The sequence below is a fragment of the Bombina bombina genome, chromosome 5 (genome assembly GCF_027579735.1).
Source record: "Bombina bombina isolate aBomBom1 chromosome 5, aBomBom1.pri, whole genome shotgun sequence".
Lineage (NCBI taxonomy): Eukaryota > Metazoa > Chordata > Amphibia > Anura > Bombinatoridae > Bombina > Bombina bombina.
In genome coordinates this window covers 501,301,269-501,325,675 of record NC_069503.1, presented here as the reverse complement: position 1 = coordinate 501,325,675, position 24,407 = coordinate 501,301,269, and the positions used below count along the sequence as shown (strand labels likewise).

General features: G+C 38.6%; 1 protein-coding gene across 1 annotated transcript in view; it reads right to left on the bottom strand.

The window, feature by feature from the left end:
- Positions 1–362: 362 nt before the first annotated feature.
- The window catches only part of SEPTIN7 (septin 7), a 235,602-nt gene continuing 211,557 nt past the window's right edge, over positions 363–24,407 (bottom strand). The window contains exons 10-12 of the mRNA XM_053715770.1: positions 6,678–6,813; positions 5,522–5,661; positions 363–1,411 (exon numbers count right to left, since the gene is read on the bottom strand). Coding sequence (XP_053571745.1) covers positions 1,372–1,411; positions 5,522–5,661; positions 6,678–6,813 — 316 coding nt within the window. The 3' untranslated portion in view covers positions 363–1,371. The remainder of the gene's footprint in view (positions 1,412–5,521; positions 5,662–6,677; positions 6,814–24,407) is intronic.

The window sequence follows — 24,407 nt, the reverse complement described above, 5'->3', positions numbered from 1 at the left end:
TGTGGCAAGCCTTCCCAGAAGAGTGTCAGCTTTAAAGAGGCAAACAGAGGCTAATTACATATAAAGGCCCATGGTTTTGGAATGGGATGTCCAACAAGCTCATAAGCTGTTCACATACTTTTGGCCGTATAATGTACATCTATATATAAATTATTTTAAAAATGCATATGGATAGTTCCTAAATATTCTGTCTCACTCCTAAAAGTGTTGTAAATTTGTGAACACATACACACACACACAATAGATAGATAGCAATGCTCCTTTTTAGATAGACATAGATAGCAATGATCCTTTATACAATAGAATATACATATGAATACGTATTATGAAATGTACATTACTGATTTAAAACAGACTGCATGAAGAATTACATCACAACATTGTTTATTATGTGACTTTGTACAATACAAACAAAAAAAATACAGAAATGCAGTATATGAATACAGCTAAATGCAAAATTGTGACGTTCCTCTTATTATGAGGACATTATTTCCATTTCTAGTAAAACATAAAACAGACTGCACAATAAAGTAGGAACAGACTGGTTGTTAATTTTCACCTAGAAATGACCTATAAATGCATCATTCCTGCTGCTTTACCACAAAACTTAGGCAAGTATGTAAAAGATGCAAAAAAAGGTTGTTTTTTTTACCGATTCCTACTGTAAATAAGCTATATTTTAATTCAGTAGGGCCAATACTTGGAAAGAAAATATTTAAAGTAAATGTTATTACAAAAGGAAGCAATAATTAGATTCTTCTGGCTAAAGAAGTTACTAAATGGAAATAGTATATACTTAAATTCCCAAACACGAGAGGGAGGTTCTTGGGGGAAAAAAAGCCTTCTGTGCACTGTAAGCCTATATTCCCATGTGTAATTTTAAACAAAGGAAGTGTCAAAATTAGGGAAAAATGTAAATTACAATAAACCGTATGTATGAAAGTCTGTATTACATGTGCGCAAGTTAGAAGATGCAACAAAATATGGCGGTTTTTTTATCTTCATTGTAAGCCAAAGTCCTTGTACTGTGGAATATCTTGCAACCAGCCCCCAGACCAAGGTTATACAACAGTAAAATGCTTTTTTTTTTTCTTTTCTTGCTTTTTAAAATGAAGACATCAGTTAAAAAGAGAGTTAAGGAAGGAAAGGGAGCAATTGCTTGCAGCAAATAGTTCTCCAAGAATGCAAACCTTAAACAATTCAAGGCATCTTAATCTCCATCAAGAATAATAATAAAAAAGGTCATGCCGAATAAATCCAACATTTATAGATGTGACTGGTTTCAAAAGTGGCTGAATGGTTCCAACAAACACTGATGTCTGGGCTGGCAAGTTGGCAACTGATAGAGAATATGGTGGTCCAGGAATAATTTTAAAATATCTTCCCTTTCTTCTTGTTTTTCTCCAAAGTCCTACGGGGAGAGAAATTATATGTAAATACACAAAAATACAGAAAATGAATGGATGCTAAAAACGCTTTACTTAGCTTAAAGGGACAAGAAACCCAAAATTTTCTTTCATGAGTTAGATAGAGCATGCAATTTAAACAACTTTCTCATTTATTCTATTTTGATTTTTTCTTTGTTCTCTTGAAATCCTTTGTTGAAAATCAGGGAGACTGTAAACTCAGGAGCAAGTACGTGTCTACACCACTATATGGCAGATGTGTCACAAAAATAGTATACATTTGTAAGATCACTAGATGGCATAAGTATTTCTTCAACAAAGAACATTATGGGAAAAGAGTGAATTGGATAATAGATATAAAATAAAAATAATTTGCTCTGTTTGAATCGCACAATAAACATTTTGGGTTTCATGCAACTATTGTTTTGTACTAGTACTACTGATTGCATCAGCATTGGTTTCTGCTCAGGACCAGCAGTGCTCTGTGTTTAACCCCTTTGTGGTTTGAATACAGAGTTTCAGTGCCGCTAGCGTTAAAATAGTCTAATGACATACAACATGTACTTTTATTACTACAATGGTCCCTGAAACAGTTTGGAACTCCTAATGCACACGATTTGTTGTTGTTGCTGTCAACCAACCGGATGTATATAGCACTGGTTTTCACACCTGTCCTCATGCCTCCCCAACAGGCCAGGTTTTCAGCATTACATTGGGTGAGAACAGTTGAAATAACCATGTTTACTAATCAGCTGATTATTTCACTTGTGCTCCAGTTCAGAAATCCTCAAAATGTGGCACCTTAGGGAGTCCTGAGTACAGATTTGAAGACCAGTGGTATAGAGTTATTGTTGTTCAGTGATACAACTCTTGAAAAGCCCAGTGTTGCTGGTCCCCTTTGCTGTGGCCAATTAAGGAAAGATGTAAATAATCTTCTGCTCTACACAATATAGCAGGATTACAAAATGTTACCATCTTTAAAGAGAAACAAACTTAATATAAAATACTTTTAATTTCCTGTAAGAAAATTACGTGTTCTTAATGTATTTTTTTTATATTAAAAAATTAACCCCGCCTTTACACTCACTTACCATAAACTTTTCAACAGAAAAGGCAATACTACTACTTCATGAAGGCAGGGAGGACTATGTTTAAGGTAAGTCCCTAAAGGTTTTTTGGCCTATAATTGTGCGGGTCTCGCTGCCAGCAGCAAGGCCGAGCTATTACAACCTCCCTCCCTCCTGCAGGCCTCCTGTTATAGTGTGGTCTCGCTGCTGGCGGCAAAATCTATCAAAAACACAAGCCCCATTTTTAAAAAAACAGAGACAAACTGCGTACGTCACTGGTCGTTGAGGCATTAAATAAGATGTCACTTCAGCCTTTCTAGGGTTAGTGGAAAAAGCACAATTTTCAGAGGCATTTTACACCAAAAGCAGACAAAATAAATACAAGGATGTATACTGCAGTGTTTTGTTTTCCTTAATTCAAATTTTTAAGGGGGATTTACATTTTGAGTTTCATTTCTCCAATCATTTAAAAGCACAAAACAAACTTGCAAAGCTATTCCTTACAGGATATGGAAGTGAAATATACAAGAGGAACACCAAAGATATATTTCTTGATCACACTACTCCTTGCTTTAATTGACATTACAATAAAATAACTGCTGTGGGTAAATGTATAAAGACATTTGCAGCTTTTAAGGCTATGCAGCACCTGCAGCCACATATTTAAAATGCACAACCTGTTTCTTTTGCCTCTCTGCCACCTCAGAGATAGTGAGATCAATCACCCCAACAGTCGCTCGTTCTGAGTGACTGAAATGCCCTACTCCAGAACAACTGATTGAGCAGAAGCAGGGGGCAGAATTGCAAAAGAAATCTCCTGTGCAACGTTAAAGGGACAGTCTACTACTTCTTGTATTGTTAAAAAGATAGATAGTCCCTTTATTACTCATTCCCCAGTTTTGCATAACCAACACAGTTATCTTAATTTACTTTTTACCTCTGTGATTACCTTGTATCTAAGCCTCTGCAAACTGCCCCCATACTCCAGTTCTTTTGACAGACATGCATTTTAGCCAATCAGTACTGACTCCTAGGTAACTCCACAGGACTGAGCACAATGTTATCTATATGGCACAAATGAACTAGTGCTGTGTAGCTGTAATAAATACGCTGAGATAAGAGGCGACCTTCAAGGGCTTTGAGATTAGCATATCTAGGTTTAGCCTTCAACAAAGAATACCAAGAGAACAAAGCAAATTTGATGATAAAAGTGAATTGAAAAGATGTTTAAAATTGCATTCCCTATTTGAATCATGAAAGTTAAATTTTCACTAGACTGTCCATTATTTTGACATACAATGCAGCATCGCAAGTGGAAATTGAAGGCAAACAGGTTCCCAACTTGCGAACCCGTCCGCCTGCAATGTTGATAAATTGTGCCCTATAAATGAGTTCGGTTAAACTAGTCTTTAGCTACAAAATGCGGTGGTCCCTCCACAAGCAACTGACAACCAGGGAGGGATTGGAAGCAGAATATGAATCAGACACACTTAAAAAGACACAAAACACCTGGACATTACAAGACATCTCCATTGCCTTAATACAGCTTAACATATTAGCCAAATGCATTTTTTCAAAACATATTAACACCTTCTTTACTGTTTTTAAGTAGCAGCTGTGTTAAATTTCAGAATAAGAAAACCCAATGTTTTCAGAATTAAAATTACATGAAGAGGTTGAAACTATTTTTTTGTATATTATAAAGATTTTTACTATACATAAACATTTTATATTATAATCACAAGGTGTTTTGTGTCATTTTAAACAAATAATCAAGAAATTCCCAGAATGTGTCTACTGCTTGAGCAACAGTGATTAGGGACAGATTGACCAATGCAATGTTCAAAAATATGGGGGAGGGGGGATTATACAAGAGAATCAGTTCAAAGATGGTTAAATGTTTTTTAAAGTTAGCGTCATAACTAGATAATTTGACTCAGTGAACACTTCATTAACTAGGTTCAAGATTAATCAGAGTCTTCACATTAAAAAAAAAAAAAAAAACTGAATAAAATACAAAGAAGTGAATTCATCTATATTATTTGAAAGGTGATTCAATGTAATACAAAGAAAAGCAGGTGGATCAGTTTACTTCCTATAACATTTTCTATTGTGTTGCCATGGTGACTATTATTTCAATTTTAAAACTGTTAGGGCATCAATTCCCATTTTAGCTATGTCGCTATGACAACATTTAGCATGTGCACTGTCAAACACAGATAGAAGATTTTTCTCAGGCTATATCAGACTAGTTAAACTACATCCACCAGGAACAGTTAAAGGAACAGTCTAAACCTTAGTCATCTTAAAGTCTTACCTTAGATTAAGCTGCAAACAGCCTCCTGCACCCTTTCTATATCATGCAGCAGGAACGTTAAAAAGTTATTTTAAAGTGAATATTGTTTCTGGCCACTTTGAAATGTCTGCCAAGCTCAGCCCACTGATGACATCATGATCTGGGCTGCATCTATGCACTCTGCTGAACAGCATTGACCAGGGCCGGCTTAACCATGGGACCAAGTGGGTCCAAGGGACCCAGGCAGCATTTGACAATGGGCAGCACTTAAGTGACTTAATAAGTCACTTTAAGACCCAGACCATTATGCACAAAGGCACAGAATCAGTCAGGGGTGACATTGAAGGAGGGATAATTGCACCTCTGCTCTAACTTCCTCCCCACAATAAGCATTGATTGCAGTTAGTTAGGCTTAGTAAGCTCAGCAGGCTTGAGTGAGCCCTGGCATTGACATTCTGTTGAATCCAGCTAGTGAGCCTTTTCTGATTGGACGCCATATGCAGCCCAGATTGTGATGTCATCAGTGGGTGGAGCTTGGCAGCCATTTCAAAGTGAACAGAAACAATATTAATTTTAAAATAACTTTTTTACCGTTCCTGCTGCATGATATAGAAAAGGTGCAAGAGGCTATTTGCAGCTTAATCTTAGGTAAGACTTTAAGATGACTAAGGTGTAGACTGTCTGTCCGTTAAAGCTAAATTATTTTACCTATTGCATTGTGCTACATGAAACATAAAAAAAAAAAAGTTTACCTGGAAGAATTCTGCTGTTCCAGTATGCGTTGTTGAGCTTCCCAGTTTAACTTTTCTTCCTCAAACTGACGTCGTTTCTCTTCGAGTTCCTTGTGCTGAGCTTCCAAGTTCTTTTTCATTTGTTCATGGCGTCGCTGAAGCTGTTACAAAATAAAATGTAATTCATTAAATAGGAGAAAAAATGAAGTAAAATGTAAGTTTCAGAAAGTACAGTGAGCCAAGTGCGACATCTTAGGAATGTTTTGTGCAACAGAAAACAAAATAAAAACATGGAAAGGCCATTTTGGCTAAACATTCCAGGACTAAATTAGCCAGGTTTTCGTTCCTTCTCTTTAGTCCTTTTAGGGCTTGTCTATTTTCAGCCATGAGCACTAATAAAACTGTTATCGGTCAGCTGTTCAACATCAATATGGTTGTAGATCGTTTCTGATTGTCCACTGAACAGGTACAATTTTTGAACAGACATGAATTTTTACAAAATTAAAAGAAAATGTGCACAGGCCAGGCATATTTACATATTTGTCTTCTATATACCCTAGACATGAATTAAACAAAAATCATTTTGATAACATTTCTAACTTTTTTTTTTTTTGCGCTTTATCCAAAACTGACCTTTAAAATGTAAATGACTAGAAATACATTAGGTGTTCTGTTCTATGATAATGTGTACATTGTATCTTATATAACCAATTATTTTTGATAAACTTTATTGCATATTGGAATTACATGTGTTCTCTGTGTGGCTTTGGAGGGATTTATATGGTTTTCTTCTTCCCAAGAACCATTAAAAACAGCAGAACTGCATAATTAACACATGTATAATAAAGAGACAATGCAACCGAGCTTACTTTGAATTTCAGATGAGCAGTATTTTTTTTCCTGGCAAATTTCAAAATCTGCTCCCATTAACCTGCCCTACATATCGTGTGGCAGCCAATCACAGACTCATACCTATACACTGAACTACTACGCATGCTCAGTAGGATCTGGTGCCTCAAGAAAATGTGCATATATTTGATAATAGAAGTAAATTAGAAAGGATTTTTTTTAAATTGCATGCCCTATCAGTAAGTTTAATTTTGACTTTACTGTCGCTTTAAGATCCCAAACAATTTGACTTAAAAGTAATAATTTAATACATCATCAATGTACTAACCTCAGCCTCGGAGTCCTTTAGTTTCTGAACTTTTTCTTTGACCTTCATTTCAAAAACTTGTTCCATTTCCATCTCCATTTTCTTCATTTTGGCCACGTGTTCCCTTCTCTCCTCTTCCATCTGAGCCAGAGGGCTCCTAAAACACATCAGGAATTCCTCAATTAATCTAATTCATCCAAGTAATAGTATGAATACTTTACTGGATAAGTAATGGGAGATGAAGTTTAATGATATGATGGTGGGGTATGTGCAAATGATAAAATATTTCCACAATATGCACCCTCAATAAAAGTGTAATAGGACAATTTCAATTCTTCATGGCCTATTAGACAGTACCACATGATTTCCTGTAAGACAAAATATCTAATATACAGTCAAAGTTTTACCAACCTTCCTCTCAAATCTTAAAAAAAGAAAATAATAAAATGAAAAGCTAAATCTCTACACTATTGTATAATCTGCTTCAATATTTCTCAACTCAAGTAATCAAACCCTAAGGAAAGTGGATTTAAAAGGTTTAACAGCATAGGCACAACTGAACAATCACAACAATTAAAGGGATATGAAACCCAAAATGTTTCTTGTATGATTCAGATACAGCATGCAATTTTAAACAACTTTCCTATTTGCTTCTATTGTCTAATTTGCTTTGTTCTCCTTTGTTGCAAAGAATACCTAGGTAGGCTCCTGTGTTGCAAAGCACTACTGGGAGCTATGGATTGGTGGCTGCACATATATACCTCTTGCAATTGGCTTACCTGATGTGTACAGTTAGCCCCAAGTAGTGCATTGCTGCCCCTTTATTAAAGGTTACCAAGAGAACAAAAGCAAGCAAATGGTATAGAAGTAAATTGTAAAGTTTGATTAAAATTGTATGCTCTATCATGAAATAATTTTTTGAGGTTTCATGTCTTTGAACCACTCATGGGCTCTAAAGAGAGTAATATTTCAAATAAGGCCATTTAAGGGTTTTATTTGAAAAACAATTATTTGCTTTAGATTTATTTATTAAATTTTTATATAATTCTCACTGTACTGGTGATGGTTATCACATTATTTTTATGTGGTTGTTTGTAATCTATACCATTTCTACGGATTCTTTTTCAAAATCCCTAAAAAAAAATCCCTAAAATGCATTTTTAAATAAAAACAAAAACACAAAAAAATATTTTAAGTGCATTCAAACTTGTTGTATATTGTTTTAACATTTTTGTTCTATAATATTTTTTAAGATGTGTAAGTTTATTTAATGTGCACGATAGGACCTCAAAGTTGTCCAAATGTTAACTCTTCATAATGAAGGTACGACCATTTGCAGAAAGTATCTTTTCTATACTTGATAATTAATTTTTAGTTGGGTCTTTGTATGCCATTTACGACCTATTTTACTAGAGAAGAATAGTAACAGGAATGCAAAATATGTAGTTAAAACACTAAGTTTTAATTTCATATCCAGTTTCTCTAAGGTCTAACACAAAAATTAGACTTAAAGGGATAATAAACCCAAATTTTTTATTTCATGATTCAGATAGAGCAGACAATTTTAAGCAAATTTCTAATTTACTCCTATTGTCAATTCTTCTTTGTTCTCTTGCTATCTTTATTTGAAAAAGCAGGAATCTAAGCGTAGACACCGGCCAATTTTTGGTTCAGAACCCTGGGTAGCGCTTGTTGATTGGTGCCTACATTTAGCCATCAGCAAGCGCTACCCAGGTGCTGAACCAAAAAGGGTCCGGCTCCTAAGCTTCCATCCTTCCTTTTAAATAAAGATACCAAGAGAACGAAGAAAATTTGATTATAATTTTTTTTCTATTATCTAATTTGCTTCATTCTTTGGATATATTTTATTGAAGATGCACATGGGTGAGCCAATAACACGAGGCGTCTATGTGCAGCCACCAATCAGCAGCTATTAACCCTATATAGATATGCTTTCTTTCATGTAATTGGCAAGAGTCCATGAGCTAGTGACGTATGGGATATACAATCCTACCAGGAGGGGCAAAGTTTCCCAAACCTCAAAATGCCTATAAATACACCCCTCACCACACCCACAATTCAGTTTTACAAACTTTGCCTCCTATGGAGGTGGTAAAGTAAGTTTGTGCTAAGATTTCTACGTTGATATGCGCTTCTCAGCTTTTTTGAAGCCTGTTTCCTCTCAGAGTACAGTGAATGTCAGAGGGATGTGAAGGGAGTATCACCTATTGAATGCAATGGTTTTCCTCACAGGGATCTATTTCATAGGTTCTCTGTTATCGGTCCTAGAGATTCATCTCCTACCTCCCTTTTCAGATCGACGATATACTCTCATATTCCATTACCTCTACTGATTTGGAAAAAGTATTTCTTACCTGGGGTGTTGTCTTTTTTCAATTGTCTGTCATTTTCAAATTCGCGGGCAGAATTAGGCTCGCGAGGGCGCAAAATGCTAAAGTTTATTGCATCATTCTTGGCGCGAAGTTACGTTCGTTGACGCAAATTCAACATTTCCGGCGTCTTAGTTGACGTCGGGTCCTTTCACAAGGTTGCGTCATCTATGACGCAAGTATGTCGTTTCCGGACGTTTTTGGCGCCAAAAAATATTTTTTCTGTTTGTTGTGCGTCATACTTGGAGCCAAATATTTTCATTATTGAAGACACCATTCTTTTTTGCCTCCTGCCTTTTTCTATGTCAGAGGGCTATGCTGTTTGCATTTATTCCCATTCCTGAAACTGCCATATAAGGAAATTGATAATTTTGCTTTATATGTTGTTGTTTTTTCTCTTACATTTGCAAGATGTCTCAATCTGATCCTGTCTCAGAAATCACTGTTGGAACCCTGCAGCCTGATAACAGTTCTACCAAAGCTAAGTGCATTTGTTGTAAACTTGTGGAGGTTATACCTCCAGCTGTGGTTTGTAATAGTTGTCATGATAAACTTTTATATGCAGAGAATGTATCCATCAGTAGTAGTTAATTACCTGTTGCTGTTCCCTCAACATCTAATGCACAAGATATACCTGTAAATTTAAAAGAATTTATTTCTTATTCTATTCAGAAGGCTTTGTCTGCCATTCCGCCTTCTAATAAACGTAAAAGGTCTTTTAGAACTTCTCATAAGGTTGATAAAATTTCAAATGACCGGCAACATACTGAATTATCCTTCTCTGATGAGGATCTATCTGATTCAGAAGATCCTGCCTCATATATTGACACTGACAAATCATCTTATTTATTTAAATTGGAGTATATTCGTTCTTTGTTAAAAGAAGTGTTGATTACATTGGATATGGAGGAAACTAGTCCTCTTGATATTAAAACTAGTAAACGTTTAAATTCTGTTTATAAACCTCCTGTGGTTATTCCAGAGGTTTTTCCAGTTCCTGATGCTATTTCTGATATGATTTCTAAGGAATGGAATAAGCCTGGTACTTCTTTTATTCCTTCTTCAAGGTTTAAAAAATGGTATCCTCTGCCAGAAGTTAGATTGGAGTTTTGGGAAAAGATCCCCAAGGTTGATGGGGCTCTCTCTACTCTTGCTAAATGTACTACTATTCCTACGGAAGATAGTACTTCTTTTAAAGATCCTTTAGATAGGAAACTTGAATCTTATCTAAGGAAAGCTTATTTATAATCAAGTCATCTTCTTAGGCCTGAAATTTCTTTGGCTGATTTTGCAGCTGCTTCAACTTTTTGGTTGGATACTTTAGCGCAACAAGTATCGGCTCATGATTTGTCTAGCATTGTTAAGTTGATTCAACATGCTAATAACTTCATTTGTGATGCCATTTTTGATATTATCAAAATTGTTGTTGTTAGCTATTTTAGCTAGAAGAGCTTTGTGGCTCAAATCTTCAAATGCTGATATGACTTCTAAGTCCAGATTGCTATCTCTTTCTTTCCAAGCTAATAAATTATTTGGTTCTCAGTTGGATTCAATCATTTCAACTGTTACTGGGGAGGGGGGAGTTTTTTGCCTCCTCAGGATAAAAAACCTAAGGGTATACCTAAAGCTTCTAACCGTTTTTGTTCCTTTCGACTAAATAAGGAACAGAAACCTAATCCTTCCCCCAATGAATCTGCTTTCAATTGGAAGCCTTCTTCAAATTGGAATAAATCCAAGCCATTTAAGAGATCAAAACCAGCCCCCCAGTCCGCATGAAGGTGCGGCCCTCATTCCAGCTCAGCTGGTAGGGGGGCAGATTAAAATTTTTCAAAGATGTTTGGATCAATTTGGTCCAAAATCATTAGATTCAGAGTATTGTCTCTCAGGGGTACAGAATAGGATTCAGAGTAAGATCGCCTGTGAGAAGATTTTTTCTCTCATGCATTCCGGTAAACTCAGTAAGGCTCAGGCTTTCCTGAAGTGTGTTTCAGACCTGGAGTTATCAGGGGTAATCATGCCAGTTCAGTTTCAGGAACAGACTAGTTTTGGATCTAAAGATTTTGAATCGATATGTAAGAGTACCAACTTTCAAAATGGTGACTATAAGGACTATTCTGCCTTTTGTTCAGCAAGGGCATTATATGTCCACAATAGACTTACAGGATGCATTTCTTCATATTTCGATTAATCCAGATCACTATCAGTCCCTGAGATTCTCTTTTCTAGACAAGCATTACCAATTTGTTGCTCTTCATTTTGGCCTAGCGACAGCTCCAAGAATCTTTTCAAAGGTTCTAGGTGCCCTACTCTCTAATCAGAAAGCGGGGTATTGCGTATTTCCTTATTTGGACGATATCTTGGTACTCGCTCAGTCTTTACGTTCTGCAGAATCTCACACAAATCAACTAGTGTTGTTTCTTCGAAGACATGGTTGGAGGATCAATTTACCAAAAAGTTCTTTGATTCCTCAGACAAGGGTAACCTTTTTAGGTTTCCAGATAGATTCAGTGTCCATGACTTTGTCTCTAACAGACAAGAGACGTTTGAAATTGGTTGCAGCCTTTCGAAACCTTCAGTCTCAGTGATTCCCTTCAGTAGCTATGTGCATGGAAGTTTTAGGTCTCATGACTGCAGCATCGGACGCGATCCCCTTTGCTCATTTTCATGAGATAACTCTCCAGCTTTGTATGCTGAACCAATGGTGCAGGGATTATACAAGGATATCACAATTAATATCTTTAAATCCCATTGTATAATTTTAGGGGCCTCTTTCGTCCGTCCAACCTGGACTGTGATCACAACAGATGCAAGTCTTTCAGGTTGGGGAGCTGTTTGGGGATCTCTGACAGCACAAGGGGTTTGGAAATCTCAAGAGGCGAGATTACAAATCAATATTTTGGAACTCTGTGCGATTCTCAGGGCTCTTCAGTTTTGGCCTCTGCTGAAGAGAGAACTGTTCATTTGTTTTCAGACAGACAATATCACAACTATGGCATATGTCAATCATCATGGTGGGACTCACAGTCTTTAAGCTATGAAAGAAGTATCTTGGATACTTGTTTGGGCGGAATCCAGCTCCTGTCTAATTTCTGCGGTTCATATCCTAGGTATAGACAAATGGGAAGCGGATTACCTCAGTCGTCAGACTTTACATCCGGGAGAATGGTCTCTCCACCCACATGTGTTTTCTCAAATTGTTCAGATGTGGGGGCTTCCAGAAATAGATCTGATGGCATCTCATCTAAACAAAAAACTTCCCAGGTACCTGTCCAAGTATCCTCAGGCAGAAGCAGTGGATGCATTGACACTTCCTTGGTGTTATCAACCTGCTTATATTTTCCCGCCTCTAATTATTCTTCTAAGAGTGATCTCCAAAATCATCATGGAGCAATCGTTTGTGCTGCTGGTAGCTCCAGCATGACCTCACAGGTTTTGGTATGTGGATCTTGTTCGGATGTCCATTTGCCAACCTCGGCCACTTCCTCTAAGGCCAGACCTTCTATCTCAAGGTCCGTTTTTTCATCAGGATCTCAAATCATTAAATTTGAAGGTATGGAAATTGAACGCTTAGTGCTTAGTCATAGAGGTTTCTCTGACTAAGTGATTAATACTATGTTGCAGGCTCGTAAATCTGTTTCTAGAAAGATTTATTATCGAGTTTGGAAGACTTACATTTCATGGTGTTCTTCTCATAAATTCTCTTGGCATTCTTTTAGAATTCCTAGAATTTTACAGTTTCTTCAGGATGGTTTGGATAAAGGTTTGTCTGCAAGTTCCTTGAAAGGACACATATCTGCTCTTTCTGTTTTATTTCACAGAAAGATTGCTAAACTTCCTGATATTCATTGTTTTGTGCAGGCTTTGGTTCTTGTCAAGCCTGTCATTAGATCAATCTCTCCTCCTTGGAGTCTTAATTTAGTTTTGAAGACTATACAGGCTCCTCCGTTTGTGCCTATGCATTCTTTGGACATTAAATTACTTTCTTGGAAAGTGTTGTTTCTTTTGGCCATCTCTTCTGCTAGAAGAGTTTCTGAATTATCCGCTCTCTCTTGTGAATCTCCTTTTCTGATTTTTCATCAGGATAAGGCGGTTTTGCAGACTTCATTTAAATTCTTACCTAAGGTTGTGAATTCTAACAACATTAATAGAAAAATTGTTGTCCCTTCCTTGTGTCCTAATACTAAGAATTCTTTGGAGAGATCCTTACATTCTTTGGATGTGGTAAGAGCTTTGAAATATTACGTTTAAGCTACTAAAGATTTCAGGAAGACTTCTAGTCTATTTGTTATATTTTCTGGTTCTAGGAAAGGTCAGAAGGCTTCTGCCGTTTCCTTGGCTTTGTGGTTAAAGCTTTTGATTCATCAAGCTTATTTGGAGTCGGGTCAAGCCCCGCCTCAGAGAATTACAGCTCATTCTACTAGATCAGTCTCCACTTCGTGGGCTTTTAAGAATGAAGCTTCAGTTGATCAGATTTACAAAGCAGCAACTTGGTCTTCTTTGCATAAATTTACTAAATTCTACCGTTTTGATGTATTTGCTTCTTCGGAAGCAGTTTTTGGTAGAAAAGTTCTTCAGGCAGCGGTTTCAGTTTGATTCTTCTGCCTATGTTTTAAGTTTTCTTTTCATTTATGAGAATAAACTTATATTTTGGGTTGTGGATTATTTTTTTTTTCAGCAAAAAATGGCTGTTTTTATTTTTATCCCTCCCTCTCTAGTGACTCTTGCGTGGAGTCCCACATCTTGGGTATTGCTATCCCATACGTCATTATCTCATGGACTCTTGCCAATTACATAAGAGAAAACATAGTTTATGTAAGAACTTGCCTGATAAATTAATTTCTTTCATATTGGCAAGAGTCCATGAGGCCCACCCCTTTTGTATGGTGGTTATGATTTATTTGTATAAAGCACAATTATTTCCAAATTCCATTGTTGATGCTTTTTACTCCTTTCTTTATCACGCCACTACTTGGCTATTTGTTAAACTGAATTGTGGATGTGGTGAGGGGTGTATTTATAGGCATTTTGCCGTTTGGGAAAATTTGCCACTCCTGGTAGGATTGTATATCCCATACGTCACTAGCTCATGGACTCTTGCCAATATGAAAGAAATTAATTTATCAGGTAAGTTCTTACATAAATTATGTTTTTCAACAAGGATATCAAGAGAATGTAGCAAATTAGATAATAGAAATGTTTAAATTGTATGCTCTTTCTTATTCATGAAAGAAAAAATTTGGGTTTCATGTTCCTTTATGTGGTCAACTGAAATACTTGAAATTTGGGACTGTTTGGGATTGGAAATAGTTTCTCAGAATAAGGTAGTGTTGTCTATTTTCTGCTACACATTTGGTTGGTACAATGATAGCCTATGACAAAAACAGAATTTATGTTTACCTGATAAATTACTTTCTCCAACGGTGTGTCCGGTCCACGGCGTCATCCTTACTTGTGGGATATTCTCTTCCCCAACAGGAAATGGCAAAGAGCCCAGCAAAGCTGGTCACATGATCCCTCCTAGGCTCCGCCTACCCCAGTCATTCGACCGACGTTAAGGAGGAATATTTGCATAGGAGAAACCATATGGTACCGTGGTGACTGTAGTTAAAGAAAATAAATTATCAGACCTGATTAAAAAAACCAGGGCGGGCCGTGGACCGGACACACCGTTGGAGAAAGTAATTTATCAGGTAAACATAAATTCTGTTTTCTCCAACATAGGTGTGTCCGGTCCACGGCGTCATCCTTACTTGTGGGAACCAATACCAAAGCTTTAGGACACGGATGAAGGGAGGGAGCAAATCAGGTCACCTAAATGGAAGGCACCACGGCTTGCAAAACCTTTCTCCCAAAAATAGCCTCAGAAGAAGCAAAAGTATCAAACTTGTAAAATTTGGTAAAAGTGTGCAGTGAAGACCAAGTCGCTGCCCTACATATCTGATCAACAGAAGCCTCGTTCTTGAAGGCCCATGTGGAAGCCACAGCCCTAGTGGAATGAGCTGTGATTCTTTCGGGAGGCTGCCGTCCGGCAGTCTCATAAGCCAATCTGATGATGCTTTTAATCCAAAAAGAGAGAGAGGTAGAAGTTGCTTTTTGACCTCTCCTTTTACCGGAATAAACAACAAACAAGGAAGATGTTTGTCTAAAATCCTTTGTAGCATCTAAATAGAACTTTAGAGCGCGAACAACATCCAAATTGTGCAACAAACGTTCCTTCTTCGAAACTGGTTTCGGACACAGAGAAGGTACGATAATCTCCTGGTTAATGTTTTTGTTAGAAACAACTTTTGGAAGAAAACCAGGTTTAGTACGTAAAACCACCTTATCTGCATGGAACACCAGATAAGGAGGAGAACACTGCAGAGCAGATAATTCTGAAACTCTTCTAGCAGAAGAAATTGCAACTAAAAACAAAACTTTCCAAGATAATAACTTAATATCAACGGAATGCAAGGGTTCAAACGGAACCCCCTGAAGAACTGAAAGAACTAAATTGAGACTCCAAGGAGGAGTCAAAGGTTTGTAAACAGGCTTAATTCTAACCAGAGCCTGAACAAAAGCTTGAACATCTGGCACAGCGGCCAGCTTTTTGTGAAGTAACACAGACAAGGCAGAAATCTGTCCCTTCAGGGAACTTGCAGATAAACCTTTTTCCAATCCTTCTTGAAGGAAGGATAGAATCCTAGGAATCTTAACCTTGTCCCAAGGGAATCCTTTAGATTCACACCAACAGATATATTTTTTCCAAATTTTGTGGTAAATCTTTCTAGTTACAGGCTTCCTGGCCTGAACAAGAGTATCGATAACAGGATCTGAGAACCCTCGCTTCGATAAGATCAAGCGTTCAATCTCCAAGCAGTCAGCTGGAGTGAAACCAGATTCGGATGTTCGAACGGACCCTGAACAAGAAGGTCTCGTCTCAAAGGTAGCTTCCAAGGTGGAGCCGATGACATATTCACCAGATCTGCATACCAAGTCCTGCGTGGCCACGCAGGAGCTATCAAGATCACCGACGCCCTCTCCTGATTGATCCTGGCTACCAGCCTGGGGATGAGAGGAAACGGCGGGAACACATAAGCTAGTTTGAAGGTCCAAGGTGCTACTAGTGCATCCACTAAAGCCGCCTTGGGATCCCTGGATCTGGACCCGTAGCAAGGAACTTTGAAGTTCTGACGAGAGGCCATCAGATCCATGTCTGGAATGCCCCACAGCTGAGTGACTTGGGCAAAGATTTCCGGATGGAGTTCCCACTCCCCCGGATGCAATGTCTGACGACTCAGAAAATCCGCTTCCCAATTTTCCACTCCTGGGATGTGGATAGCAGACAGGTGGCAGGAGTGAAACTCCGCCCATAGAATGATTTTGGTCACTTCTTCCATTGCCAGGGAACTCCTTGTTCCCCCCTGATGGTTGATGTACGCAACAGTTGTCATGTTGTCTGATTGAAACCGTATGAACTTGGCCCTCGCAAGCTGAGGCCAAGCCTTGAGAGCATTGAATATCGCTCTCAGTTCCAGAATATTTATCGGTAGAAGAGATTCTTCCCGAGACCAAAGACCCTGAGCTTTCAGGGATCCCCAGACCGCGCCCCAGCCCATCAGACTGGCGTCGGTCGTGACAATGACCCACTCTGGTCTGCGGAATGTCATCCCTCGTGACAGGTTGTCCAGGGACAGCCACCAACGGAGTGAGTCTCTGGTCCTCTGATTTACTTGTATCTTCGGAGACAAGTCTGTATAGTCCCCATTCCACTGACTGAGCATGCACAGTTGTAATGGTCTTAGATGAATGCGTGCAAAAGGAACTATGTCCATTGCCGCTACCATCAACCCGATCACTTCCATGCACTGAGCTATGGAAGGAAGAGGAACGGAATGAAGTATCCGACAAGAGTCTAGAAGTTTTGTTTTTCTGGCCTCTGTCAGAAAAATCCTCATTTCTAAGGAGTCTATTATGGTTCCCAAGAAGGGAACCCTTGTTGACGGAGATAGAGAACTCTTTTCCACGTTCACTTTCCATCCGTGAGATCTGAGAAAGGCCAGGACAATGTCCGTGTGAGCCTTTGCTTGAGGAAGGGACGACGCTTGAATCAGAATGTCGTCCAAGTAAGGTACTACAGCAATGCCCCTTGGTCTTAGCACAGCTAGAAGGGACCCTAGTACCTTTGTGAAAATCCTTGGAGCAGTGGCTAATCCGAAAGGAAGCGCCACGAACTGGTAATGTTTGTCCAGGAATGCGAACCTCAGGAACCGATGATGTTCCTTGTGGATAGGAATATGTAGATACGCATCCTTTAAATCCACCGTGGTCATGAATTGACCTTCCTGGATGGAAGGAAGAATTGTTCGAATGGTTTCCATCTTGAACGATGGAACCTTGAGAAACTTGTTTAAGATCTTGAGATCTAAGATTGGTCTGAACGTTCCCTCTTTCTTGGGAACTATAAACAGATTGGAGTAGAACCCCATCCCTTGTTCTCTTAATGGAACAGGATGAATCACTCCCATTTTTAACAGGTCTTCTACACAATGTAAGAATGCCTGTCTTTTTATGTGGTCTGAAGACAACTGAGACCTGTGGAACCTCCCCCTTGGGGGAAGTCCCTTGAATTCCAGAAGATAACCTTGGGAGACTATTTCTAGCGCCCAAGGATCCAGAACATCTCTTGCCCAAGCCTGAGCGAAGAGAGAGAGTCTGCCCCCCACCAGATCCGGTCCCGGATCGGGGGCCAACATTTCATGCTGTCTTGGTAGCAGTGGCAGGTTTCTTGGCCTGCTTTCCCTTGTTCCAGCCTTGCATTGGTCTCCAAGCTGGCTTGGCTTGAGAAGAATTACCCTCTTGCTTAGAGGACGTAGCACCTTGGGCTGGTCCGTTTCTACGAAAGAGACGAAAATTAGGTTTATTTTTTGCCTTGAAAGGCCGATCCTGAGGAAGGGCGTGGCCCTTACCCCCAGTGATATCAGAGATAATCTCTTTCAAGTCAGGGCCAAACAGCGTTTTCCCCTTGAAAGGAATGTTAAGTAGTTTGTTCTTGGAAGACGCATCAGCCGACCAAGATTTCAACCAAAGCGCTCTGCGCGCCACAATAGCAAACCCAGAATTCTTAGCCGCTAACCTAGCCAATTGCAAAGTGGCGTCTAGGGTGAAAGAATTAGCCAATTTGAGAGCATTGATTCTGTCCATAATCTCCTCAAAAGGAGGAGAATCACTATCGACCGCCTTTATCAGCTCATCGAACCAGAAACATGCGGCTGTAGCGACAGGGACAATGCATGAAATTGGTTGTAGAAGGTAACCCTGCTGAACAAACATCTTTTTAAGCAAACCTTCTAATTTTTTATCCATAGGATCTTTGAAAGCACAACTATCCTCTATGGGTATAGTGGTGCGTTTGTTTAAAGTGGAAACCGCTCCCTCGACCTTGGGGACTGTCTGCCATAAGTCCTTTCTGGTGTCGACCATAGGAAACAATTTTTTAAATATGGGGGGAGGGACGAAAGGAATACCGGGCCTTTCCCATTCTTTATTAACAATGTCCGCCACCCGCTTGGGTATAGGAAAAGCTTCTGGGAGCCCCGGCACCTCTAGGAACTTGTCCATTTTACATAGTTTCTCTGGGATGACCAACTTGTCACAATCATCCAGAGTGGATAATACCTCCTTAAGCAGAATGCGGAGATGTTCCAACTTAAATTTAAATGCAATCACATCAGGTTCAGCTTGTTGAGAAATGTTCCCTGAATCAGTAATTTCTCCCTCAGACAAAACCTCCCTGGCCCCATCAGACTGGGTTAGGGGCCCTTCAGAAATGTTATTATCAGCGTCGTCATGCTCTTCAGTATCTAAAACAGAGCAGTCGCGCTTACGCTGATAAGTGTTCATTTTGGCTAAAATGTTTTTGACAGAATTATCCATTACAGCCGTTAATTGTTGCATAGTAAGGAGTATTGGCGCGCTAGATGTACTAGGGGCCTCCTGAGTGGGCAAGACTCGTGTAGACGAAGGAGGGAATGATGCAGTACCATGCTTACTCCCCTCACTTGAGGAATCATCTTGGGCATCATTGTCATTGTCAAATAAATCACATTTATTTAAATGAATAGGAATTCTGGCTTCCCCACATTCAGAACACAGTCTATCTGGTAGTTCAGACATGTTAAACAGGCATAAACTTGATAACAAAGTACAAAAAACGTTTTAAAATAAAACCGTTACTGTCACTTTAAATTTTAAACTGAACACACTTTATTACTGCAATTGCGAAAAAACATGAAGGAATTGTTCAAAATTCACCAAATTTTCACCACAGTGTCTTAAAGCCTTAAAAGTATTGCACACCAAATTTGGAAGCTTTAACCCTTAAAATAACGGAACCGGAGCCGTTTTGAACTTTAACCCCTTAACAGTCCCTGGTATCTGCTTTGCTGAGACCCAACCAAGCCCCAAGGGGAATACGATACCAAATGACGCCTTCAGAAAGTCTTTTCTAAGTATCAGAGCTCCTCTCACATGCGACTGCATGCCATGCCTCTCAAAAACAAGTGCGCAACACCGGCGCGAAAATGAGTCTCTGCCTATGCTTTGGGAAAGCTCCTAAAGAATAAGGTGTCTAAAACAGTGCCTGCCGATAATATTATATCAAAATACCCAGATAAAATGATTCCTCAAGGCTAAATATGTGTTAATAATCAATCGATTTAGCCCAGAAAAAGTCTACAGTCTTAATAAGCCCTTTTTGAAGCCCTTATTTACGATCGTAATAAACATGGCTTACCGGATCCCATAGGGAAAATGACAGCTTCCAGCATTACATCGTCTTGTTAGAATGTGTCATACCTCAAGCAGCAAGAGACTGCTCACTGTTCCCCCAACTGAAGTTAATTGCTCTCAACAGTCCTGTGTGGAACAGCCATGGATTTTAGTGACGGTTGCTAAAATCATTTTCCTCATACAAACAGAAATCTTCATCTCTTTTCTGTTTCTGAGTAAATAGTACATACCAGCACTATTTCAAAATAACAAACTCTTGATTGAATAATAAAAACTACAGTTAAACACTAAAAAACTCTAAGCCATCTCCGTGGAGATGTTGCCTGTACAACGGCAAAGAGAATGACTGGGGTAGGCGGAGCCTAGGAGGGATCATGTGACCAGCTTTGCTGGGCTCTTTGCCATTTCCTGTTGGGGAAGAGAATATCCCACAAGTAAGGATGACGCCGTGGACCGGACACACCTATGTTGGAGAAAAGATCTCTAAAACTTCCTTTTCTATCCCAGGAACCAACAAATTCCTGTATTTCAAGTAATATAAAATACATCTAGATATCTAGGTTAAAATAGAAACAACTAATATAACTAAAGCTGTATCACAAAAATTACAATTAAGCAACACATAGCATTTTTAGAAAGTGTGTTGTTTATAATATTCCATAAAATATGAATGCATACTTTGTCATATACACATCACTCGTACAGAATATTTAGGCTTTAGAATGAGATGGGGGGTCGGGAACCTTGGATCTCCAGATGTTTCAGAACTACATTTCCCATGATGCTCAACTGGACTTCAGAGTGCCAAAGCATCATGGGTAATGTAGTTCTGAAACATCTGAAGTGCCAAGGTTCTCCATCCCTGGTTTAAAGGGACTTTAAACTGCTGTGCAATAGAACAGTAACTAGTCACTATGTTAGTTATTGCATTTCATCCTGTTCCAGCACCTCTTTTCAAATCAGTTCTCCTGTTTTAATAGCTTAAAGGTGCCAGATACTGAAGCTCCGATCACTTTGTACTGGGTGCTGCCATCTTGGAGCTTAGGTATATTCTTACAGCCTGTGACAGAAGCTGCGCACACTCACAGTAATCAGTAATATTGTCAACTTTTTTACAGCTGTATAATGTGCTTCAGGTTAGGGTGCATAATACATCATGTGACCTTTACATTATCATGCACACTAACCTGAAGCACAGTATACAGCTGTAATAAAATGGGCAATATTACTGATCGGTGAGTGTGCACAGTTTGTCACAGGCTGTGAGAATACCTGAGCTCCAAGATGGCAGCCCCCAGTACAAAGAGGCGGAGCTTTAGTATCTGGCACCTTTAAGCTATTAAAACAGAAGAACGAATTTGAAAAGAGCTGCAGAAAAAGGATGAAATGCAATAATATAGTAGCTAGTTACTGTTCTTTTGTAATTGTGCACAGCAGTTAATGCCCCTTTAAATAAAAAAACGAAATGTCAGCAACGCTCCAGTTCAGAACTTTAACTGCCCTTCCATTCATACCACTCAATCTCTCCAAATTTACAACTGAGTGCCAGGCTTGTCACTCCAGGTCCACATTACCTCTGTGGGAAATGGAAGAACAATTTGCAGAGGTAAATTACAAGAAAAACCGGCAATGTCAAACATTAATGTACATTGCATTTTTATCCAGGATAATGATACATTTTATGAGATATTTCACAAAGTCTTATCTCCCTGTAAGTTTTCACATTTCTTTTATCATTATTTAGGATGAGTGATTGATACATGACCCAGGGATTTAAAAAAAAAAGTCAAGAACCCAAGGTTCCTAGAGATTTACTTCTGTCTCTTAACCTTATGGATTATTCTTTTGCCCGGCTCCTAAATCTGTGTGGCTGGCTCTTCAAGCTTCTTAATAGCTCATCCATTTTAAATAAAAAATGTCTCAACCCCTGGTCTATATCTAATACTTAAGCAAGCAATATAAGACACTATAATCCTAAAATGTAATACAAATAAAATACACTAGAGGTAAGATGTAAGGAAACAAATCCTTGTTTCTAACTTCCAATAGAAAGGTGGCTTCACATTTGAAAGGCCACTGTAGAAAAGATATACATCAACTTGACAGTATTATTAATAGCTCCCATTAAAAATTCCTTAGTATAATATAAGATAGAAAATTAAGTCTATATCTCCCTGCTGCACAAGTGGCACTGCAGTACAATCATTGATGCACATTGCGTGAAAATTGTAGGGCAAATTGAAAATAAAATATATTTCAGCTGTAGCAAGGGGGTTATGCAATGTAATTGTTTCATTCCCTTTGCTAAGGGTGTGTTATTTAAAGGAAGGATGACGTTTTTACATATATGTAAAACCTAGGGATGCACCGAAATTTCGGCCGCAGAAAGTTTCGGCCGAAAATGGCATTTTTGGCTATTTCGGTTTTCGGGTTTTTTACCTGTTATTGTCAGTAAAATTATTGTGTAGCATGTTTCAAATTTGATGCTAGCCTAGAGCTGCTGTTTAAGTTTATTACTTGACTTACTGTTCTGCATATAATGAGTTTTCTAGGACTATACTTTATTTGGATAATTGGTAAAAAAAAACCTGTTAAATATGATTCTGTTACATACAACTAAATGAAGAATAATACAGTATATTGATAATTATAATTGTTTTAAGTAGGGATGCACCAAAATTTTAGTCACAGAAACATTTTGGCCGAAAATGGCATTATTTGTTGCCTGGTTTTTTTTTGTTCTTGGTAAAATTATTGTGTAGCATATTATTGTTTTAAGATATTTTTGTCTAATTTTAGGGTATTACTTTCATTAAAAGTGTGGGCTTTTTTTATTGGCTCTAATTATGCAAAAAATAAAAATAAAAATTAATTTGAAAAAATACATTTTCTGTATCAGTTTCGATTTTCGGCCAAGTGCATCCCGGATTTTCGGATTCGGTCCAGAATTTCCATTTCGGTGCATCACTAGTAAAACCTGCTCAGGAGCTACAAGCACTGCAGCTCTCGAGCAGGACAAGGCCAAGGAGACAATCAAGAGCAGCAGCAGCATGTAGCCACCAATCACTCACCTGCAGCTCCTGGGTCTGACTTTACCTACGTGTTTAACTAATTTTCAGGGGGTTAATAATATTGTAAAGTATATTCAATGCAGAAATTGCATTAAAAGATCACCAACATAAAAAAAGTTCAGTATAAATAGTTCAGCGTTGATTTAGTGGTTTATTTTCTGGCTACAATATCTCTAAAATCTTTAGGGAAGAGGGGTTTGTGTGTTTTTTTTTTTTAATTATTTATAGGTTCATTGCTTTAGTGGCATGATGAGCATGGCTGGCATTGACATTTAAAATACAAAAAGAAGCATTACTGCAATATTTATAATATATATATATATATTTTATCATGCATGCAGCCTGTTGCCAATATATGTTCCAAGTGCCAGTGACATCAAACAACAGGTTCCCTTTAGCACTATAAAAAAATAAAAATGATGAAGAAAAAACAGAATTTATGCTTACCTGATAAATTACTTTCTCCAACGGTGTGTCCGGTCCACGGCGTCATCCTTACTTGTGGGATATTCTCTTCCCCAACAGGAAATGGCAAAGAGTCCCAGCAAAGCTGGCCATATAGTCCCTCCTAGGCTCCGCCCACCCCAGTCATTCGACGGACAGGAGGAAATATATATAGGAGGAAATATATATAGGAGAAACCATATGGTACCGTGGTGACTGTAGTTAGAGAAAATAATTCATCAGACCTGATTAAAAAACCAGGGCGGGCCGTGGACCGGACACACCGTTGGAGAAAGTAATTTATCAGGTAAGCATAAATTCTGTTTTCTCCAACATAGGTGTGTCCGGTCCACGGCGTCATCCTTACTTGTGGGAACCAATACCAAAGCTTTAGGACACGGATGAAGGGAGGGAGCAAATCAGGTTACCTAAACGGAAGGCACCACAGCTTGCAAAACCTTTCTCCCAAAAATAGCCTCCGAAGAAGCAAAAGTATCAAATTTGTAAAATTTGGCAAAAGTGTGCAGTGAAGACCAAGTCGCTGCCTTACATATCTGGTCAACAGAAGCCTCGTTCTTGAAGGCCCATGTGGAAGCCACAGCCCTAGTGGAGTGAGCTGTGATTCTTTCAGGAGGCTGCCGTCCGGCAGTCTCATAAGCCAATCGGATGATGCTTTTAAGCCAAAAGGAAAGAGAGGTAGAAGTCGCTTTTTGACCTCTCCTTTTACCAGAATAAACAACAAACAAGGAAGATGTTTGTCGGAAATCTTTAGTAGCCTCTAAATAGAATTTTAGAGCACGGACTACGTCCAAATTGTGTAACAAACGTTCCTTCTTTGAAACTGGATTCGGACACAAAGAAGGTACAACTATCTCCTGGTTAATATTTTTGTTAGAAACAACTTTAGGAAGAAAACCAGGCTTAGTACGCAAAACCACCTTATCTGCATGGAACACCAGATAGGGCGGGGAACACTGCAGAGCAGATAACTCTGAAACTCTTCTAGCAGAAGAAATTGCAACCAAAAACAAAACTTTCCAAGATAGTAACTTAATATTTATGGAATGTAAAGGTTC